Source organism: Molothrus aeneus, chromosome 8, assembly GCF_037042795.1.
Source record: "Molothrus aeneus isolate 106 chromosome 8, BPBGC_Maene_1.0, whole genome shotgun sequence".
NCBI lineage: Eukaryota > Metazoa > Chordata > Aves > Passeriformes > Icteridae > Molothrus > Molothrus aeneus.
In genome coordinates this window covers 15324916-15341703 of record NC_089653.1, presented here as the reverse complement: position 1 = coordinate 15341703, position 16788 = coordinate 15324916, and the positions used below count along the sequence as shown (strand labels likewise).

The 16788-nt window shown below is 37.6% G+C and overlaps 1 protein-coding gene across 1 annotated transcript in view; it reads left to right on the top strand.

Moving 5' to 3' along the window:
* PARG (poly(ADP-ribose) glycohydrolase) overlaps positions 1-16788 on the top strand; it is a 62244-nt gene that overhangs the window by 3701 nt on the left and 41755 nt on the right. Inside the window, exons 3-7 of the mRNA XM_066554539.1 lie at positions 1778-2749; positions 3723-3909; positions 6165-6287; positions 6996-7079; positions 8179-8253. Of these exons, the coding sequence (XP_066410636.1) occupies positions 1778-2749; positions 3723-3909; positions 6165-6287; positions 6996-7079; positions 8179-8253 (1441 nt within the window). The remainder of the gene's footprint in view (positions 1-1777; positions 2750-3722; positions 3910-6164; positions 6288-6995; positions 7080-8178; positions 8254-16788) is intronic.

Genomic DNA, 16788 nt, shown 5'->3' with positions numbered 1-16788 from the left:
TTTCTATGGAAGATGTTACAAGTTTTTGCTGCTGAATGATACCAGGTAAAGTTTGATATTTTCAACTATTGTGATCTGTCAGGAGCAGTGATTGCACAGCTGCCTTAAAGTTGTACTCCAAAGAGTTTAGCTGTCTGGTGCAGAGGAATATCAGATTTTTTTTCCTGTAGTTACAGTTGTAAATGTGCTGATTTATTTTTCTTTGGTGTTTGCTAATAAATAGAGACCCAAGTCCATAGCAGTGCTAAAAATAGTTGGGAGGACTTGTGATAGTGATTAACACAGAAGTATGCAGGACTAATTGCAGGCATACAGATTCCACTAAATCAAGGATGTTAAGAGGATTCTTAAGGAGGAAATGAATTATTTTAGTTTTTTAAAATTCCCTTCAGAGTCTTGCTCTTCATCCCTGCTGACAGATTAGAGCCTAGGCAACTTTAAGAAGCAAATTTGTTGTGTAAACATTTCATGTGCCTTTCTATTGCAGTCAACATCACAATTTTAATTTAAGTTTCTTTTTGTGTTAGATTTAATTTCTCAAGTTGGCTGTAGATATTGTCAGTACCTTTAAAGAGTAATTGAGATGGCAGCAGTATGAACTCTTGTTTTTGTTCATCAAAATTTGCAGGAATAAATGCATACATGGGAAGTTAAATTATCATGACATAAAGCCCCCTAAAATCCTTTTGTTTTCAAATAATCATCCTGTGGATGCAGTTCCAAGCTATCATCTCTCCTAATCCTGAGTGGTCTTTTAGAAGGGGTTCTGTTACCATTCATGGAGAAAGTTAATGCCTTCAGGAATCTATAGTCTATTAAAATGTCCAGTGGCTGAGTTTAGGATGCTGTGGTAATTGTATCTTTTCTTAGTGTAAATGGGAAGCTGGGCAGTGGCCAGAGTTCAGTGTGCTCAGTTTGCATTGGGAGTATACAGAACTGTAGCAATACATTCAGGAGGAGATACTGTTCAGAGTGGTGTATTCACCAAGACTAGTCAGGGTTTTTTTAATATTCATGTGTCCTCTAAGTAATTTTCTTTATCAATACACTGACACATAAAATATGTCAATATGAAATGACTTTCTGACATCTGGTCATACAAAACTCGATTAATTTCCCTTTGTTGTCATTAGGAAATGTCCTGCCCTGCCTTACAGGAAGACAAATCAGGTTATTTTTTCTTGAAAGCCACCTGATTTAAAGTATCTTTTAATTTTGATTATCAGTTTGAAATATATTTTACACCTGAGCTTTTGTATGGAGTTTTTTTAAAGTCATGGGCTGTTTATAAAAGTGAGGAAGTAATAGGAAACTTTGGCCTGCTGTGGCCTCTTCTTTGATGAATTTGTAGCTTTGAGGGAATGGTCACAAAACCATTGATTTCCTTGCTTGTTGTATTTGATGGATAAAAATAAAAGTTGTGGAGGACTTTATCACAACTTCTAGGTTTTTTTGTTTTTTTTTTTTCATCTGGAGAAAATAGCTAAATAATAGCTTCATAAGTTTAGATTTGAAGATAAGGAAATGAATGACTGGAATAGATTCCTGAGGTAAGCAGCTGATTGATCATCCTTTGGAGACTTTAAATGGAAATGGGTTGCTAGTGAGCTACAGTCCTCAGTGCAGTAAAACCTGGTGCTCCTGGTAGTGTTCACTTACAGAGTAGAATGAATAAAAATCTGTGCTTTCTGTTTGTTTATTATTGTTCCTTGAAAAAATATGCTCAGAAATTTCATTTGGAAATAAGACATTGAATTCTCTTACTTCTTTTCCACAGCTTGCACAGCAAAATTAATAACAATACTGAAGCAAATCCTAAGATGACTTCCGTTAAAAAAGAGAACTTTTGTGAGCATGATGTGCAAAAGCTAGAGAATACTTGTCAGCAAAATAATGCAAAAATATCTGTGGAAGTTGGTGCAAAGCAAGTAAATTTGCCTCAGACAGGCAGCATGTGTAGCTGGGAGGCTGAGGAAAAAGATGCAGTCTTAGATACAGATCCTGTGAAGGGGCTGCAGTCTGCAGAACTCTTTAAAAATGCCAACATTGATCAGATGCACAAAAGTGGCAAGCAGAGAGGCTGTGAAAGCAGTGCCACTTGGACTCAGAGGAAGGTATCAGCAGGCCGGGCCTCAAAAGCAGGAAATCCAAAACCTTCAAAAGACACGGAGACAGATGGACAGGTGGCTTCATGCAACCCACAGAAGCTGAAGAGTTGCAATTCTGTCTGTTTAACGGGTGAGCAAGAGGAAGGGGATGTAGTTCCAGAAAGCCCACTTTCAGATGCTGGTTGTGATGGCTGTATATCTGATCTTGGAGGTCCTGGGAAACTGAGCAAATGTCAGAGCAGTTCAGGGGACTCACCTGCTTTTGAGAAAGAAAGTGAGCCAGAGTCACCAATGGATGTGGACAATTCTAAAAATAGCTGCCATGGGTCAGAGGCTGATGAAGAAACAAGTCCCTTTCTGGATGAACGAGAGGAGATTAATATGTCAAAACCCATAAACAAATCTTTTAGAACTCAATATGGGGATGCTGAATTGGAGTCAAGGAAATCACGTTTTTCTGCCAAGGGCTGTGAAAGCTTTGAGGAAGTAGATAATTCTGGTAAAGAGGACACTCAGCATACAAAGGCACCTGGGACCTCCTCTGCTCCATCATCAGAATGCAAAGGTGCAAAACAGGGTGTGAAGAGAGACTCCAAAATCACTTCTCACTTCATGAGGATACCTAAAGTTGATGAGAAAAGGTAGTGTTCTCTATGCCTCTTCATTTGTTTTTTTCATGCTTGGAAATTTCCTCCTTGGTGATAGAGTTTCAGAGGCTGTATTGTATAAAGAGTTTTGCAAAATATATTTTAAGATACAAAGACAACTGATGTAAGATTGAAATAACTTATTTTTAATGGGGCTGTTTGTGGGAATTTTGAAGGATATTCTTGTCCAGTGCAATTCTTAGAATTCTTATTAGTTTGATCTGTCAAAAACAGTGAATCTGTTTTGTTGAACTGTCAGTGCTATTGATGCTTTAATTGAAATAGACATGGGAAAATTCATGTGTGGAGATGTTTGGGTTTTTTTGTTGATGTTTTTGGGTTTGGGTGGATTTTTTTGGTTTGTTTTGTTTGGCTCTATTTATAATTTGGGAGAGAGAAGGACTGGTGATCATACTGCAGCGATGGAAACAGGAGCCCTGAGTATGACACAGGACTCTGCATGCCAGATGTTGTGGAAGGACAAAAGGATAATCTCTGCTCCAAAGACCTTAGATTTCAGTGGGAGCTGAGAAAGTGAATAAGTGTCTAAGGAGTGAACAGAAACAAAAGGACTCTCTATTTTGGTATAACATGCAATTCTTTGACTTGACTCAAGTCCATCAAGTAAGGCTAGAAAGTCGTTTTGCACATCTTTACTGGGGCATGGTCCATGGATAACAGATCCTGTTGGGAAGGAGCACGGCTCTGCAGAGGAATACCCTGCTTTGCTAACCCACTGCAGGTCTGTGAAGGGTTTTGTTAGCCTGTAGAGAAGAGTGTTTTGGTAGAAATGAACTTGTGTGTCTTGGGGAGGGGAAGGTTGGTGGTGGTGGGAGTTCTCCCCAAATAAAGCTTTGGCCTGAGACTGCAACAAAGGCTGGCAAATAAACTGAGTGCCATCATTGTAACCCTGGGGTGGAAGTTTGTGTATTTTTCTATCAATTTTTTCTATCAATTTTTTTAACAGCAGGAAAGAAAAGTGTGAATTCAAACCCCAGAGGCCAGGAAGGAAAGTTGCTAAATACACACCACCTCCTCTGCCGAGCAACAAGAAATGGTTTGGAACCCCGATTGAGGAGATGAGGAGGATGCCGGCGTGTGGGGCCCGGCTGCCCCACCTGCGACCCTCGGCCAACCACACCGTGACAATCAGGGTACAGGCATGCATGCCTTGCATTGCTCCAGCCAAGCTCCTGCCTCTAGTGTTCAGCAATGCATGCCTTGCACTGCTCCAGCCACAATCCTGCCTCTAGTGTTCAGTCATGCATGCCTTGCATTGCTCCAGCCACAATCCTGCCTCTAGTGTTCAGTCATGCATGCCTTGCACTGCTCCAGCCACAATCCTGCCTCTAGTGTTCAGTCATGCATGCCTTGCACTGCTCCAGCCACAATCCTGCCTCTAGTGTTCAGCAATGCATGCATTGCTCCAGACACACTCCTCTAGTGTTCAGCAATGCATGCATTGCTCCAGACACACTCCTCTAGTGTTCAGCAATGCATGCATTGCTCCAGACACACTCCTCTAGTGTTCAGTCATGCATGCATTGCTCCAGCCAGGCTCCTCTAGTGTTCAGCAATGCATGCATTGCTCCAGCCAGGCTCCTCTAGTGTTCAGCAATGCATGCATTGCTCCAGACACACTCCTCTAGTGTTCAGCAATGCATGCATTGCTCCAGCCAGGCTCCTCTAGTGTTCAGCAATGCATGCATTGCTCCAGCCAGACTCCTCTAGTGTTCAGCAATGCATGCATTGCTCCAGCCAGGCTCCTCTAGTGTTCAGCAATGCATGCATTGCTCCAGCCAGACTCCTCTAGTGTTCAGCAATGCATGCATTGCTCCAGCCAGGCTCCTCTAGTGTTCAGCAATGCATGCATTGCTCCAGCCAGGCTCCTCTAGTGTTCAGTCATGCATGCCTTGCATTGCTCCAGCCACAATCCTGCCTCTAGTGTTCAGTCATGTGAAATGCCACCTGTCTTGCCACTCCTTGCAAGTGGGCTGGGGCAACTGATTTCCTGAAAATTGGCTCTTCTGGTGCATAGAATTAGGATATTGAGATCCAAATGAAAAGCAGGGTTTTGCTGCCTCTGTCTTGTTAGGGGCAAGTATTTCTGTTTTGCAGGGGTTTGTAAGTGCTTCCTTGACTGAGTTGTAAAGTTTGAGAATTTAGCTATGTCTACAAGTAAAATTCCAACATTTTCATGCTATTTTTTCATTTAAATGTAATTCTGGTTTGGGTTCAAGACATACAAATGGCTCAAGATAGTCAAGATATAGAAAAGACAAGGAATGAAGCAGAGTTTCTTGCTATTTTACCACTGCATTTTAAATCAAATCTGATAAATTTTCCTTTAATCCTTTGGAGTAATTTGCAATCCAATTATTGTTGAAACAAAATGTGACCAGAAAACTATGAGGTGATGGATAAATCCTGACCAAAAGAAAGGCACATTGAATTTAAATACTTATTCTGAGAGACTTAGTTCTATTAGAGGGCTGAATAGCAAATTAAGTCTTTAAGAACATGGTGTTCTTTTTTTTTTTCTGATGCTCTCTGGAGTAAACCTGAGACATTGCTCTAGCTATAATGATTCCTCATCCCTTTCAGTGTTAAGTTAAAAATACTATTTCTGCGTATAACTGTCACATTCACATTCTCTGAAAAATCCCTTTGCCCAGGATTTTTCTCCTGGGAAGCTGAGAAGCCTCAGAGAAAAATGTAAACAAATATCTCATTTGCTTCTCCTGTGTTTTGCTCATGTGGAATGTGTTTGGAGATTGTTTACCCACAGTTGATGGTTTCATTGGTTTCTGCTGGGAGTTGTTTTCACTCTTTGGCCAATCAGGGCCAAGCTGTCTCAGGACTCTGGAGAGAGTCAGGAGTTTTCATTATTATCTTTTTAGCTTTCTGTAAGTATCCTTTCTGTCTTCTTTAGTATAGTTTAGTATAGCATTCTTTAATATAATATAGTATCATAAAATAGTAAATTAGCCTTTCTGAGAACATGGAGTCATTCCTCCCTGCCACGGGGCACCCCACTAATATGATATATAACTATGGCTACATTTGTAACTACATTTTGAAAATATTTGGATGAAAATATGTAGATACTTAAATTGATGAATGAGGAAATCTTTAGCTGGTGATTGGAGATACAGTAAGTAATTGAATATATTGCTTTATTTGAGTGTGTTAAGGTGGTGTCCTTTTCAACAAGTGTAATGTAAGATTAACAAGTGGATTTTTTTCTGAGTAGCTATCATGTGGTCAGTTTGTAGCTTTCCCCTTTCCAAAAAGGATGGCTGTAAATGAGAGCTTTCTAAACTGTGTTTTTTCTTACTTTTTATTTCTTCCACTTAAAAACTTTAAAGTAGAGTCTGATTTATTTTTCCCCTGTCCTTCTGTGTTACAGGTAGATCTTCTGAGGGAAGGAGAGGTACCTAAACCTTTTCCAACTCACTACAAAGATTTGTGGGACAACAAGCATGTTAAAATGCCCTGCTCAGAACAAAATTTATACCCTGTAGAGGATGAGGTAAGATTAAGTATTTACAGTTGTGTGATCAAATAAGTTTGTTTCCACATAGATGAGTTTTCAGTTTACTGCATTTGCTCAATTGTCAGACTGACAATGGAATTAGAAAATCAAGTCTGAAAAACTGGATTTTGGGTCATGATGCTTCAGACAGAGCAGAAGACTTTTTTTTCCTGGTAATTATTTTACTTAGCCAATGATTTGATGATATATATATTTCTATACTTATATGGAGTTTAAACTTGAACTCCTTATAAATAATATATTTATTTACTTACATATTTATATGTTATCTATTATGTGTGTGTGAAGCAATTTGCAATTTCAACAGTGAATGAATTTGTAAGCACAGTTTGATTCTAATACTCTGGCAGGTATTGCTGATAGTGAGGTGGATCTGACTGTTCTGCTAAAACAATTGCAGAGATTAGCCCTGCGTGCTTTGTTGGTCTGGTATTTCTTGTCACTGCTTGAGACTTAAACATACCCACTGAAATACTTCAGACTAGGGTGAATATAATCAGCAAGTGTGTCCTGTAGTAAAAACTCTATAATGATTATTGATACTCAACTCAGAAACAAAGAATTCTTATAGTCTCTATCAAATACACTTAGTCTTTTCACTTACCAATTTTACAAATGACAGTAAATGTGTCTTTATGTTTTGAATAATTTAATTTGACTTTGTTTTGGGCTTTTACTTTAAAGAATGGAGATAGAACTGCTGGAAGTCGATGGGAACTAATCCAAACTGCCTTACTTAACAAATTTACCTGCTCACATGATTTGAAGGTAGGCTTGTCAGTTTGAAATCAAGTCTATATGCATATAAATATGTTCAGGTTGTTTGTGTACTACCAGTGATTCTGGCTTGGTTCTATTTGTTTAATGACTTAAAAAAATAAATTATGAAAAAGTCTCTGCTCTTCCAGGGATTTCTTAAGAAGGAAGGTTCTTAATGAGTACTAAGTGTTACCAGTGAATTTATTCAGATTGTTTAAATGAATGACCATTTTAAGGTCTACACAAAACTATGTTTGTCCAGCAGTATATACAAGCCTGTGGTAAACATAGCATGAGGGTTTTGTGTAGCCAGATGGTTGGGGATGCACAGGTGAGAGTTGGAAATAGTAAATAACTCTTCACATCAGTTCACTCCACTGAAATTACAATTCAAGCTGCTGACAAAAATCTGTAGATTTTGGGGGCTAATGCTCTTGATAACTTTTGCAGTTGTGTTGGCACAAAGTCTTACAGTAACATGAATATTGATTTGGAGCAGCTTAAGAGTTCGATTATGTTTTTTTGGTGAAGAATAATGTACTTTAGGTTATACCTGAAAGGCAGGGAAGGAGGAGGATGCTATAGATAAACTTTAAATGAACAAATAGACCTTCCCCAGCAGCTAAGGAGACTTCCCTTGATGTTATTTTATTTGGTTTTTTTTTTCTTGTGACTTTTTTGAGGGTGGTGTTGTTGTAAAGGGTCCTATTTAATTTGCCGTGGTTCTGATTTTTTAAGTTCCCAAACTTGGTACAACTTCTGCTATATTGCTTTTATACCTTAAATAACTTTTATTAGTACTTTAACAAGAGCAAGCATGGGATGGGGAGCATTTATGTTGTTTGTTGGGAGATATGCCTTGTTTTATTTTGTGTTAGGAGAAAAAAACCCATAGACTGAAGCTTATTCATTGCTAAAGCAAACCAGAGAGTTCAGTATCAAGGATTTTCTAGAGTATTAATAGAGCAAATTAAGTGTTCTGGATTTTGGCAGGCTCTGTGGCAGGTTTTAGCCACCAGATGGTGCTGCTCCTTCAACAAGGGAATTTCCTAAAATGGGTTTTCTTCCATTAATAATTAGCTCTGTTTTTGTTGTGCTTCTTCCTTAGGAGGCCATATTGAGGTACAATGTTGCTTATTCCAAGAAATGGGACTTCACAGCTCTTACTGACTTCTGTGAGAAGGTAAAACAAGTTGATTTAAAGTAGGAGGAAAAGTAATATGAAAGTGACTATTTTGCCTATATGTCTCAATGCTTTTGGCTTTATTTCCAGTTGTCAGATATCTAAATGAGCAGCTATTTAGGTGGTAATTTCAGCTGAAACAACAATTATACGTTATAAACTGACTTAATTTTAAATTTTATACATGTAACTTGGGTTCTTCAGTAATATCTAAGCTTCCTGAAAGTAAGGTGAGAAATGCCCTTTTTCTGTTTTATGATGACCAGATTTATTAAGAAATCATATTAATATTTCCAGTGTAATGTTTTTTTTGTTTTAAAAAGTGTTGGTTTTTTTATTCTTTTTTTGTAAAACTTAATGTCTTATTGCAGTGGTGTTTGTATGGACTGTACTTTGCTGGTATAGCAGAAAAATTTTGCTGTTTGGTGAGGTGGTGAATTTAAACTGTAGAGCCTTTGAAAGACTGGGGTGGGTTTTATAGTTTCAAGTATTAGGTATTAGTACTTTTATGGGGAGGATGGGAAAGGGAAATGAATAGTAGGTCTCAAATGCAAGTTGGACTAATATTAATGTACATCCTGACTGACACTTAGAAACTATGTTAATTAAAGCAAAATGCAAGGTTAAATGAGATGTAGTAGAAATTGTTGTATTTTTCTTCAATACATCAGAAGTACTTCTAAAACACACATAGTTGTTTTTGTGGGAGGGGCTTGCTAAGCCCTATTAAGACTCAGTGGAAAATAAATTTGTTTTGAAGTGAATTTTGTTTGCTATGTATGTGAATAGATGTCTGCTGAGGCCATGTGATCAGAGCAGGAGATGTTAAGCAAAATGAACTTGGCCTGTTGAGTTCACTCATATGTTACTGGAGTATGCATACCTAAATTAGAATGTTTTAAAGTATGAGTGCTATTCAGTTCAAAATCTGACTCAGGAACATAACAGATTCACATCATATTGCTACAAGCACCACTGAGCTTGTCCTGATGTGTTCACAGTGTGCATTTGGGATTTTGAAAACTCTGGGTGATTAGATTCAGAGATCATCAGCCAGAGAGCGTAAGTAATATCAGCTGTCTCCAGAGGAGAGGGAACAATAGGGAAATAAACTGGGGATCAGCATCAATCTTTCATGAGGATGAAAAGGAAATTTCTGTATCCTGAGAATGATGGTTTATTTGTGTGGTTCTCAGATGAAGGTGGAGATCTGTTTCATACACAGATTTTCAGCCAAGTTAAAAGAGTGTGCAGCAGTATTTTAAATAAGAAACAGTGAAGAGCTTGTGACAGAGTTGCCTCTTGTAGACCACAGGAGCAAAAGCAAGCCCTGGCTTGCTTTGTTGAATATATTGAGTTTACAGGACAGGTGGAGGGGATAGATTTTGCAGAGAAATGTTTGAATTTTTCCATTATTAAGGGATGTGTGAACTTTCCAAGCTTTGTAAATAAACAAGGCATCTGCTTTCAAAGAATGCTTGCAGTCTAAGTGAGCAGCTCTTGTGTGAAAGCTGACATCCTCTGTGGAAATGACCTAAATATACTGGGTATAGTGAGCTGTAGTGCTTTTGAATTCATTGTATTTATGAGTTAATGATTAAGGGCTTACCACTAGCCTGTGTATTTTCTGGTTTATCCTATGATTTGGAGGGTACAGAGGAGCTGTTTCAGGTTTACCCAACCAAGGCTGAGGGGGTTGGTTAGAAGGAAAGCTGGTCTGAGTCATCAGCCCAAAGGGGGTGGCAGCAGCTCAACAGAAGGAGATGTGGTCACAAATATATATTAAAAGAAAAAGATTAAAACAGAGTCTGTGGTTGTCAGATATGTATTTATATCTGTGATTGTCAGATATGTATTTATATCGTTGGGCACTATTGACTTCCAGTGCCTGCTTAACCAAGGATTTTGTAGTGTGATTTAGAAGGGAGCTGTGTCTGTAAATCTAGTGGTGTCTGTGTGGAGGATTATTCAGATATTACTTCAATAGGTCTGTGTTTGGTTATAAAGTGCCTTTTGTTATTTTATCTTCTGCTTATGGGCACAGCTCATCTTATCTATTAATCTCTTAAATACTGTCATATCAGTCTTGCATTGGGGTTCCTATTTTAGGTATAGCTTCTTGCAAGTTATACTATCAAAATATGCATTATTTTTAAACACTACTTTGTAAGATTCAAGTAAATTTTCTTATAATAGCAATAATTACCAGTTTATTTGGCTTAGGTTTATTTTCCCTTAAGATGAAAGCACTTTCAGCTTTCTTAACTAATAGGGAATAAATATTATGTATGTGAGCCAAGATTTTTTTTGGAACAACACAACCTGCAAGTTCTGCAGTTTGGTCCAAGTGTTGCCAGAAGAGGGAGCCCTCACACTTTCCAAAGGATTCTCTTGAATGTCAGTTAATGTGTGGAAATATAATTCCTGTTTGTACAGTGAGGTAAATTGGGATGTTTGGATTCCTTTCTGTTTCTTTTGACAATTTCATAAAACTTGTATATAGAACATAGAATTTGTTCATAGAACAGTGTATGTAAAGATCTTGGTGGCTGTTTACTTCAGACATCTGATTCTTCTGCTGTTTTCTACAGAATTTCCACAGTGTTGTATTCATTTGTTTTGCCATCTGTCTGTTGATATTGGCATACATGCTTAGAATTTCTTCAAGTTACTACTTTGTGGATGAAAATTATTAGTGCTAATATTTTTCTTTGTACATGCAAAATTCTTGTCACTTGGAAGTCATCCTTGCATCTGTTTTCCCAGAACTTACCAGAAGCCAGGAAAGAGTAAGCAACAAGCAGAAAAGAAAATGTGAGGAAATCACTATGGATGGAGCTGTACTGGAACCCACAATGTGTTATAGATGAGCTTTATTTCTGGGAGTGATGATGGGCTGGGTATTAATTACATGCTTTTGCTCAACGGTGCTATGCACTGTGGTAGTTTTTATTTTTCTTTCTTCTAGACTTGCCATTCCACTTCCAGGCAAAAACAAGTTATTTTGCTTTTTCCTAAGTGCATGAAATAAAAAGTCTAGTTAGGTCACTCAGGACTTGGACCTTAGACTAATCTGTGACAACAGCAACTTGATCTAAAGGGAGTAGTAGGGCTCTGTCATTTAAGAGAATCACGTGGTGTACTGCTTTAGATTGGGCCTCCTTGTGCTGGACATGCTTTGGTTTTATTATATTGCTTTAAAGTCACTTAGAGCTTAAGCATAATTCTTGTCAATGAACTCCTCCTCTTATTGCTTGCCTCTGTCCTCCCCTTTCAGGAACAGAGGAGTGTTTAAATCTGAAAATGGCATAGGGCAAAGATTGAGTTTAGGTAAATTTGTGTGGCATAGGCAGTGATTGTGTCTGAGGTGCTGTACCTGGTCTGACAAATGGATCATAATACCTCTTGCAGGTTCAGTACAGTGGATCCATAACTATATTTTGTTTGTCTGGAGTCTTTGGTCATTTTGGTGGAAAGTTTAGGAAGTGGAGTACATACAGGGAGAGGAGTCAGGAGTGATGCAAAGGTATGTAATAGTTTCCATATGAGAAATGTCTGAATAAGTTAGGATCATTTCACCTTATCTTCTTAGTTGAGGGACATGAGTAATGGGTGTAACACTGCTGTCCAAAAGAAATGTAAGAGAGGGTGAAGATGGAATGACTGTCCATTCTTCTATCACAGCAGTTAAGGGACACCAGATGAGTGTTCTTAGCAGGTAAGGGTTTCAACACCAGACAAAAGTACTTATTGAGATACTGAATGCTGTGGAACCCCTTGTCAGGGGAGCTAGAGGATGCTATGCCTTACATCAGGTTTTGAAGGAATATGGAGAAATTGCTGTTAGAAAGATCTCACTGACACCCACAGAGGGCTCTGGGAATTTCTGATACTGATTACTGCGAAGGAGGAAGTGCTGCTGATTACCTGTGCTTCTTGCTGTTAGACTTTCCTAGGAATCCTTTGCTGCTGTGCTTTCATTCTACTGTCATTCTGTTGTACATGGAGCTATTGTCCATTTTACATTCTTATGGCTTGGCTGCATTGAAGCTGAGAGTTGAGACAAGTGCCCTTGTCATGCAGGGTCTGTTGTTGCATAGTGTGCAATATGAGATGTTGCTGACAGAAAGGTATGGCATCTATACAATAGACTTCTCTAAGAGGCAAAAATACTAAAGGTCATTGGCATTTTAAATGCTTGAATCATTTAAGGCACTTATGCCTTTCAAAATTTGCTTTTCCAGGCTCTCTTTAAACCCTTGGTGCCTACTTGACTCAAGTAGGAATTCTTAGAGGGGATATGCTATCAGTATTTTTACAAAGACACTCTCCACTGTGTAATACTCAATTTCCAACTGTTAGATTTGATTCTAGTGTAGAGAAAACTGTGTCTGTGTCTGCAGTGCCTGTGTATGGATGCCTTGTGGTCTTTCTGTCTTTTGGGAAAGCTGTTGAAGCCAATCAGTCTATTTAATGGCCAGTAATTGCATATTTGCTGTTGATTCCCATGCAAATTCAGCACCCAGGAAATCCTTTTATATTACAAAAGAAGCTGTATAACTTTAAGATTTTTCTATGAGATGAAAAGAAAAATGATAGTGATGTCTAAAAAGACCAGTCTCTTCCCTTCTTTATACTTAATTACAGGGAAGAACCTTCAGCATGAGGGAAGAATTTACCAGACCACTTTGTCTGTCCTCCTCTTTCTCCTTTTGCAGTCAAGTGTGAGGTCACTGGCTTTAGCCTCCAAACTGACTGTTAGCAGTTGGGATTTTTTGTGGCAGAAACCTCAGATTATTGTAAAATCTGATAAAAAGCCATGTAGCAAGAAAACAAACTCACATGTCAAACTGAAGGAATATATTGCTATTTTTCTACATCCTTTAAAAATAGTTGTCTTAGAATTAGAGCTGTAATTAGTTTTGATACAAGATTAGAAAAGGAGTTCCATTTCTCACTTCTTTCCACTAAAACTTACATGATGGATGCTACTGCATGCTGAATCCTTTTAGAAGTCCAGAACAGTTGGCATGGGAGACTTTGTTACCATCTGCTTTTACATGCAAGTCTCTTTTTGTAAGTTTTTAGAACTTCACTTAATGCCTTTTCAAAATTTTCCATAAATGTAATTTAAAAACACATAAATAAAGTAATAAGATAAATATGTATAGAAATTGATCTATAAATACATCTCTTTCTATTTTCCACAAATACCACACATCCATATTATATATGTTTTGATCTTCCAAAAGTCTGGTTTCCTTTCCTTGCAAAATTGAAGTTAACTCTGTACTAGAAATTGGTTTTTGTTTTCACAAATTCTTGCCATTTTAATTTCAGCCTAGCAGTATTTATATGGGTGTGTGCACACACACTTTCTAAAATACCACTTTTTCTACTGCAGGTGTTGTGTGCAGATTCCAGAATATAAGAGAATATTCTGAAAGTGAGGAGTGATGGAGCTTGTTCCAATGAGTCTTTTTAGTCAATGCTTTGACTAAAAAGACTCATTGACATTAAGAATAATTAAAGTAAATAGAAGTACACTAATGTATTTCACTGGAACACCTAGCAGATGTGTGTTGCTGATTGTGGTACAAACCTGTAAAACCTGGGATATCTACAGAAAGTGCTTAGTGCAGTTTTTGGCCAAAATGTAGTTTATCATGTAAATGTATGCTACTACCTAGCATACTAGCATGTTTGGACTGAATTTGCTGCTTTCAGAAAATGTCAGATACAAGTAACTTGAGTTACAATTAGAGCATACTAAATGATAGAGAACTGAGCAAAAAAAATCAGACATGCAAATATTGGCAGTGTGTCTGCTTCCTCTCAAAGAATTGGTTGCATTTTGAGATAACTGAATAAAATTAAGAGCTCGATTGTCAATGAAATACTCTAATTGCAGAATTGCAGACAGCCACAGAACCACACAGTCTCTTGTAGGTGTATAGTCTTATCTTTAATAACCCCAAAATAACCTTGAGAAAATTTTCAAATTACCTGGGTAATTTTGGAAATTATGGCTCCATTTTTTTACTGGTTTTTTCAAACGTTGATCTAAAAAAATGACTATAAATCCAACATGTGAAGATGATGCAAATGCAATGTAGTATAATTGGATTATGGTTGAGCTCTAGATTTTCATTCATTTGAAAAAGACCAAACACAGAAGACTGCTACAGTTAAGTATGTGCATATCTTGGGAAATCTTTATGTTCTAGTAGGGTTTCACCCCACTCCTGTCTCCTTGTGGGTCTTATGAACCATGACAGTCTTTCCTGTTTGTTTTGTTGTTTGAATGATCTGCTTGAAAAAGTGATTGCTGTAATCAGTGAAACTGGAATAGAAGGAATTTTGAAGTACCAAATTGTTCTGGTGACTGGGTTTTTGATAAATCATTTTTGTAATTGTCTGGACAGTACTAACAGAAGTAAGCATTGTATAGAGATGTCAGCACTACAAAAGTAGGCTTTTAAGCAAGAAACAGAATGTCCCAAGGCTGAAAATAGCCTATCCATTGCTCCTTGTTGGATTTTACTTTAGTCCAGATGTTTTCAAGCAATTTTCATTACATCAGATTACCTTTTTAAAATCTAAACTGAAAAGGTCTTTTGAGTGTGCCATGAAGAGTTTTCTTTTCACAGCAGCAGAAAGGAATTTATTCCCATATTGAACAAAAGGTGAGCTTTTCTGTGGTGGGGGGAATATGCATCTTGTACACATTCAAGACATTAGAAACTAAACATTGTAGAGGAGAAAGAGCAGGGAATTACAGGCTTATTCTTAGTTGTCTGTACTGTCTTGGAAGAACAGTTGAGTATTTTTAAGTGGTGTTTTGTAAGCACTGTTGCAATGACTGCTGAGTTGGAATTATCAGGGAAGGGATAGCTGCACATAGCAGGTGCAGAGATATAATTGTGCTGTGTCCCAGGTTCTTGTGGATACTCAGTGCTTTAATAAAGATCTATGTAAAGACACATTCTGAGTGTCTCTTTTGTAGTTTTTCACTGTCTTGAGAACATTCCTCTTTGAAAAAGAAAAGAAAACCATAAAAAACCCTGAAAATTCTGGGTTTAAAGGCTGCCATCTGATATTTGCTTTGTTTTTTGTTTTGGGGTCAGAGGACTGATGAATAGATTTCTTGACTGGATTATGTGTAAATCATCATTTATCTGTGCTCACCTATGTATCCCAAGTGACTAAGAGAAGTTTCTTTTTGTTGGGGGGGGGGGGCTTTCCTTAGCTGCTTAGTGCTTTTGGATTAAAAAAAAAATATTTATAATGTATTGAGCCATTAGAATATAAAAGCCCCACAAAACAAAGCCAGGTGGTCAAAGCTTTCAAGAGAAATGCTTGCTGAAAAGGTGTACATGTAGGTAGGGAGGTGGTAAAGAGGCATTGTCATTTTTTAGGATGACTATGAAGTATAAAGGAAGTAGATTGTAATTATATTCCTGGGTTTTTCCCTCCTTCCTTTTCATCTGAAAAACTGATTTTGCTTATATGGCTTCCTTGGAGAGTTTGTTACTGCTGCCATGCATTCTTTAAAGAGCAGGTTTGCAAAAGTGGCCAAGTGTATACCCTCAAGATGGTCTGAGGGTTTTATTTGGCCAATAAAATTGTAATTACTAGATATTTTTCTTTAAATATTGGTCATTTTGAGTCTGTGTAATACTGACAGTCAAGCAAAAAATAGTCTATAGATTGGTTAAAATCTGCAGTGGTATAGTTTTGTTTTTACTTGATCCTATTTTTTTCCCTTCTTCCTGTGCTTGACTTTTTGTTTTGGCTTGTTGTTTTGGCATATTAAAGAAAATGCAGTTTCCATAAGGATAACAGCTGTGTTGCCTCATGAATCTTTTTGTGCCAAAGTTTCAAAAGTGATTGCAGCACGTATTTAGTATCTGAAGGCTTTCAAACACTTCTACACTGTTTTTAAAAATTGTTTTATAAATCATAGCAGTAGTAAATATTTTTCCTCTATTATTATATTCAGAGAGATAAAAGTTTTGAATTAGCCTGGGAACAGATCACTTTTACTGGGAACTTGTATCAGGCAGGTGAAAGGAACTTTATCTTCCCCTCATGTTACAACTCTTCTATAGAGGCAAGGTCATACTTGCTCTACTTCCCTAGAGTAACTTGAAAGTACTTAGAAAGTGGTATTTGACATTTCATCCCAGGACTCTGCCACTGCTTTGGAAATGGCTGTGATGCTTCTAGCCATGACAGAATCACTCTGCAGCAGCATAGAGGTAGAAGCTATTGGTGGCCTGAAGGGTAGTGAAAATGACTGAGGGTAGATTTCCAGTTCCTTGGAAGTATCAACTGGGCTTCTAAAACCATTAAGAAGAGATTGAAAAATAAACACACATTCTTCTCTCAGATTTTATTTAGAATGTTTAAAAGCTTTGAGAACAAAGCAGAGGTTGTTAAGGATGATACACCTGAGAGGTTATTCCAGAGTTGGATTGGCAGAAGACGTGAATGAGCCTTTGGAGGGAAGAAAATTAAACATAACCAAATTAA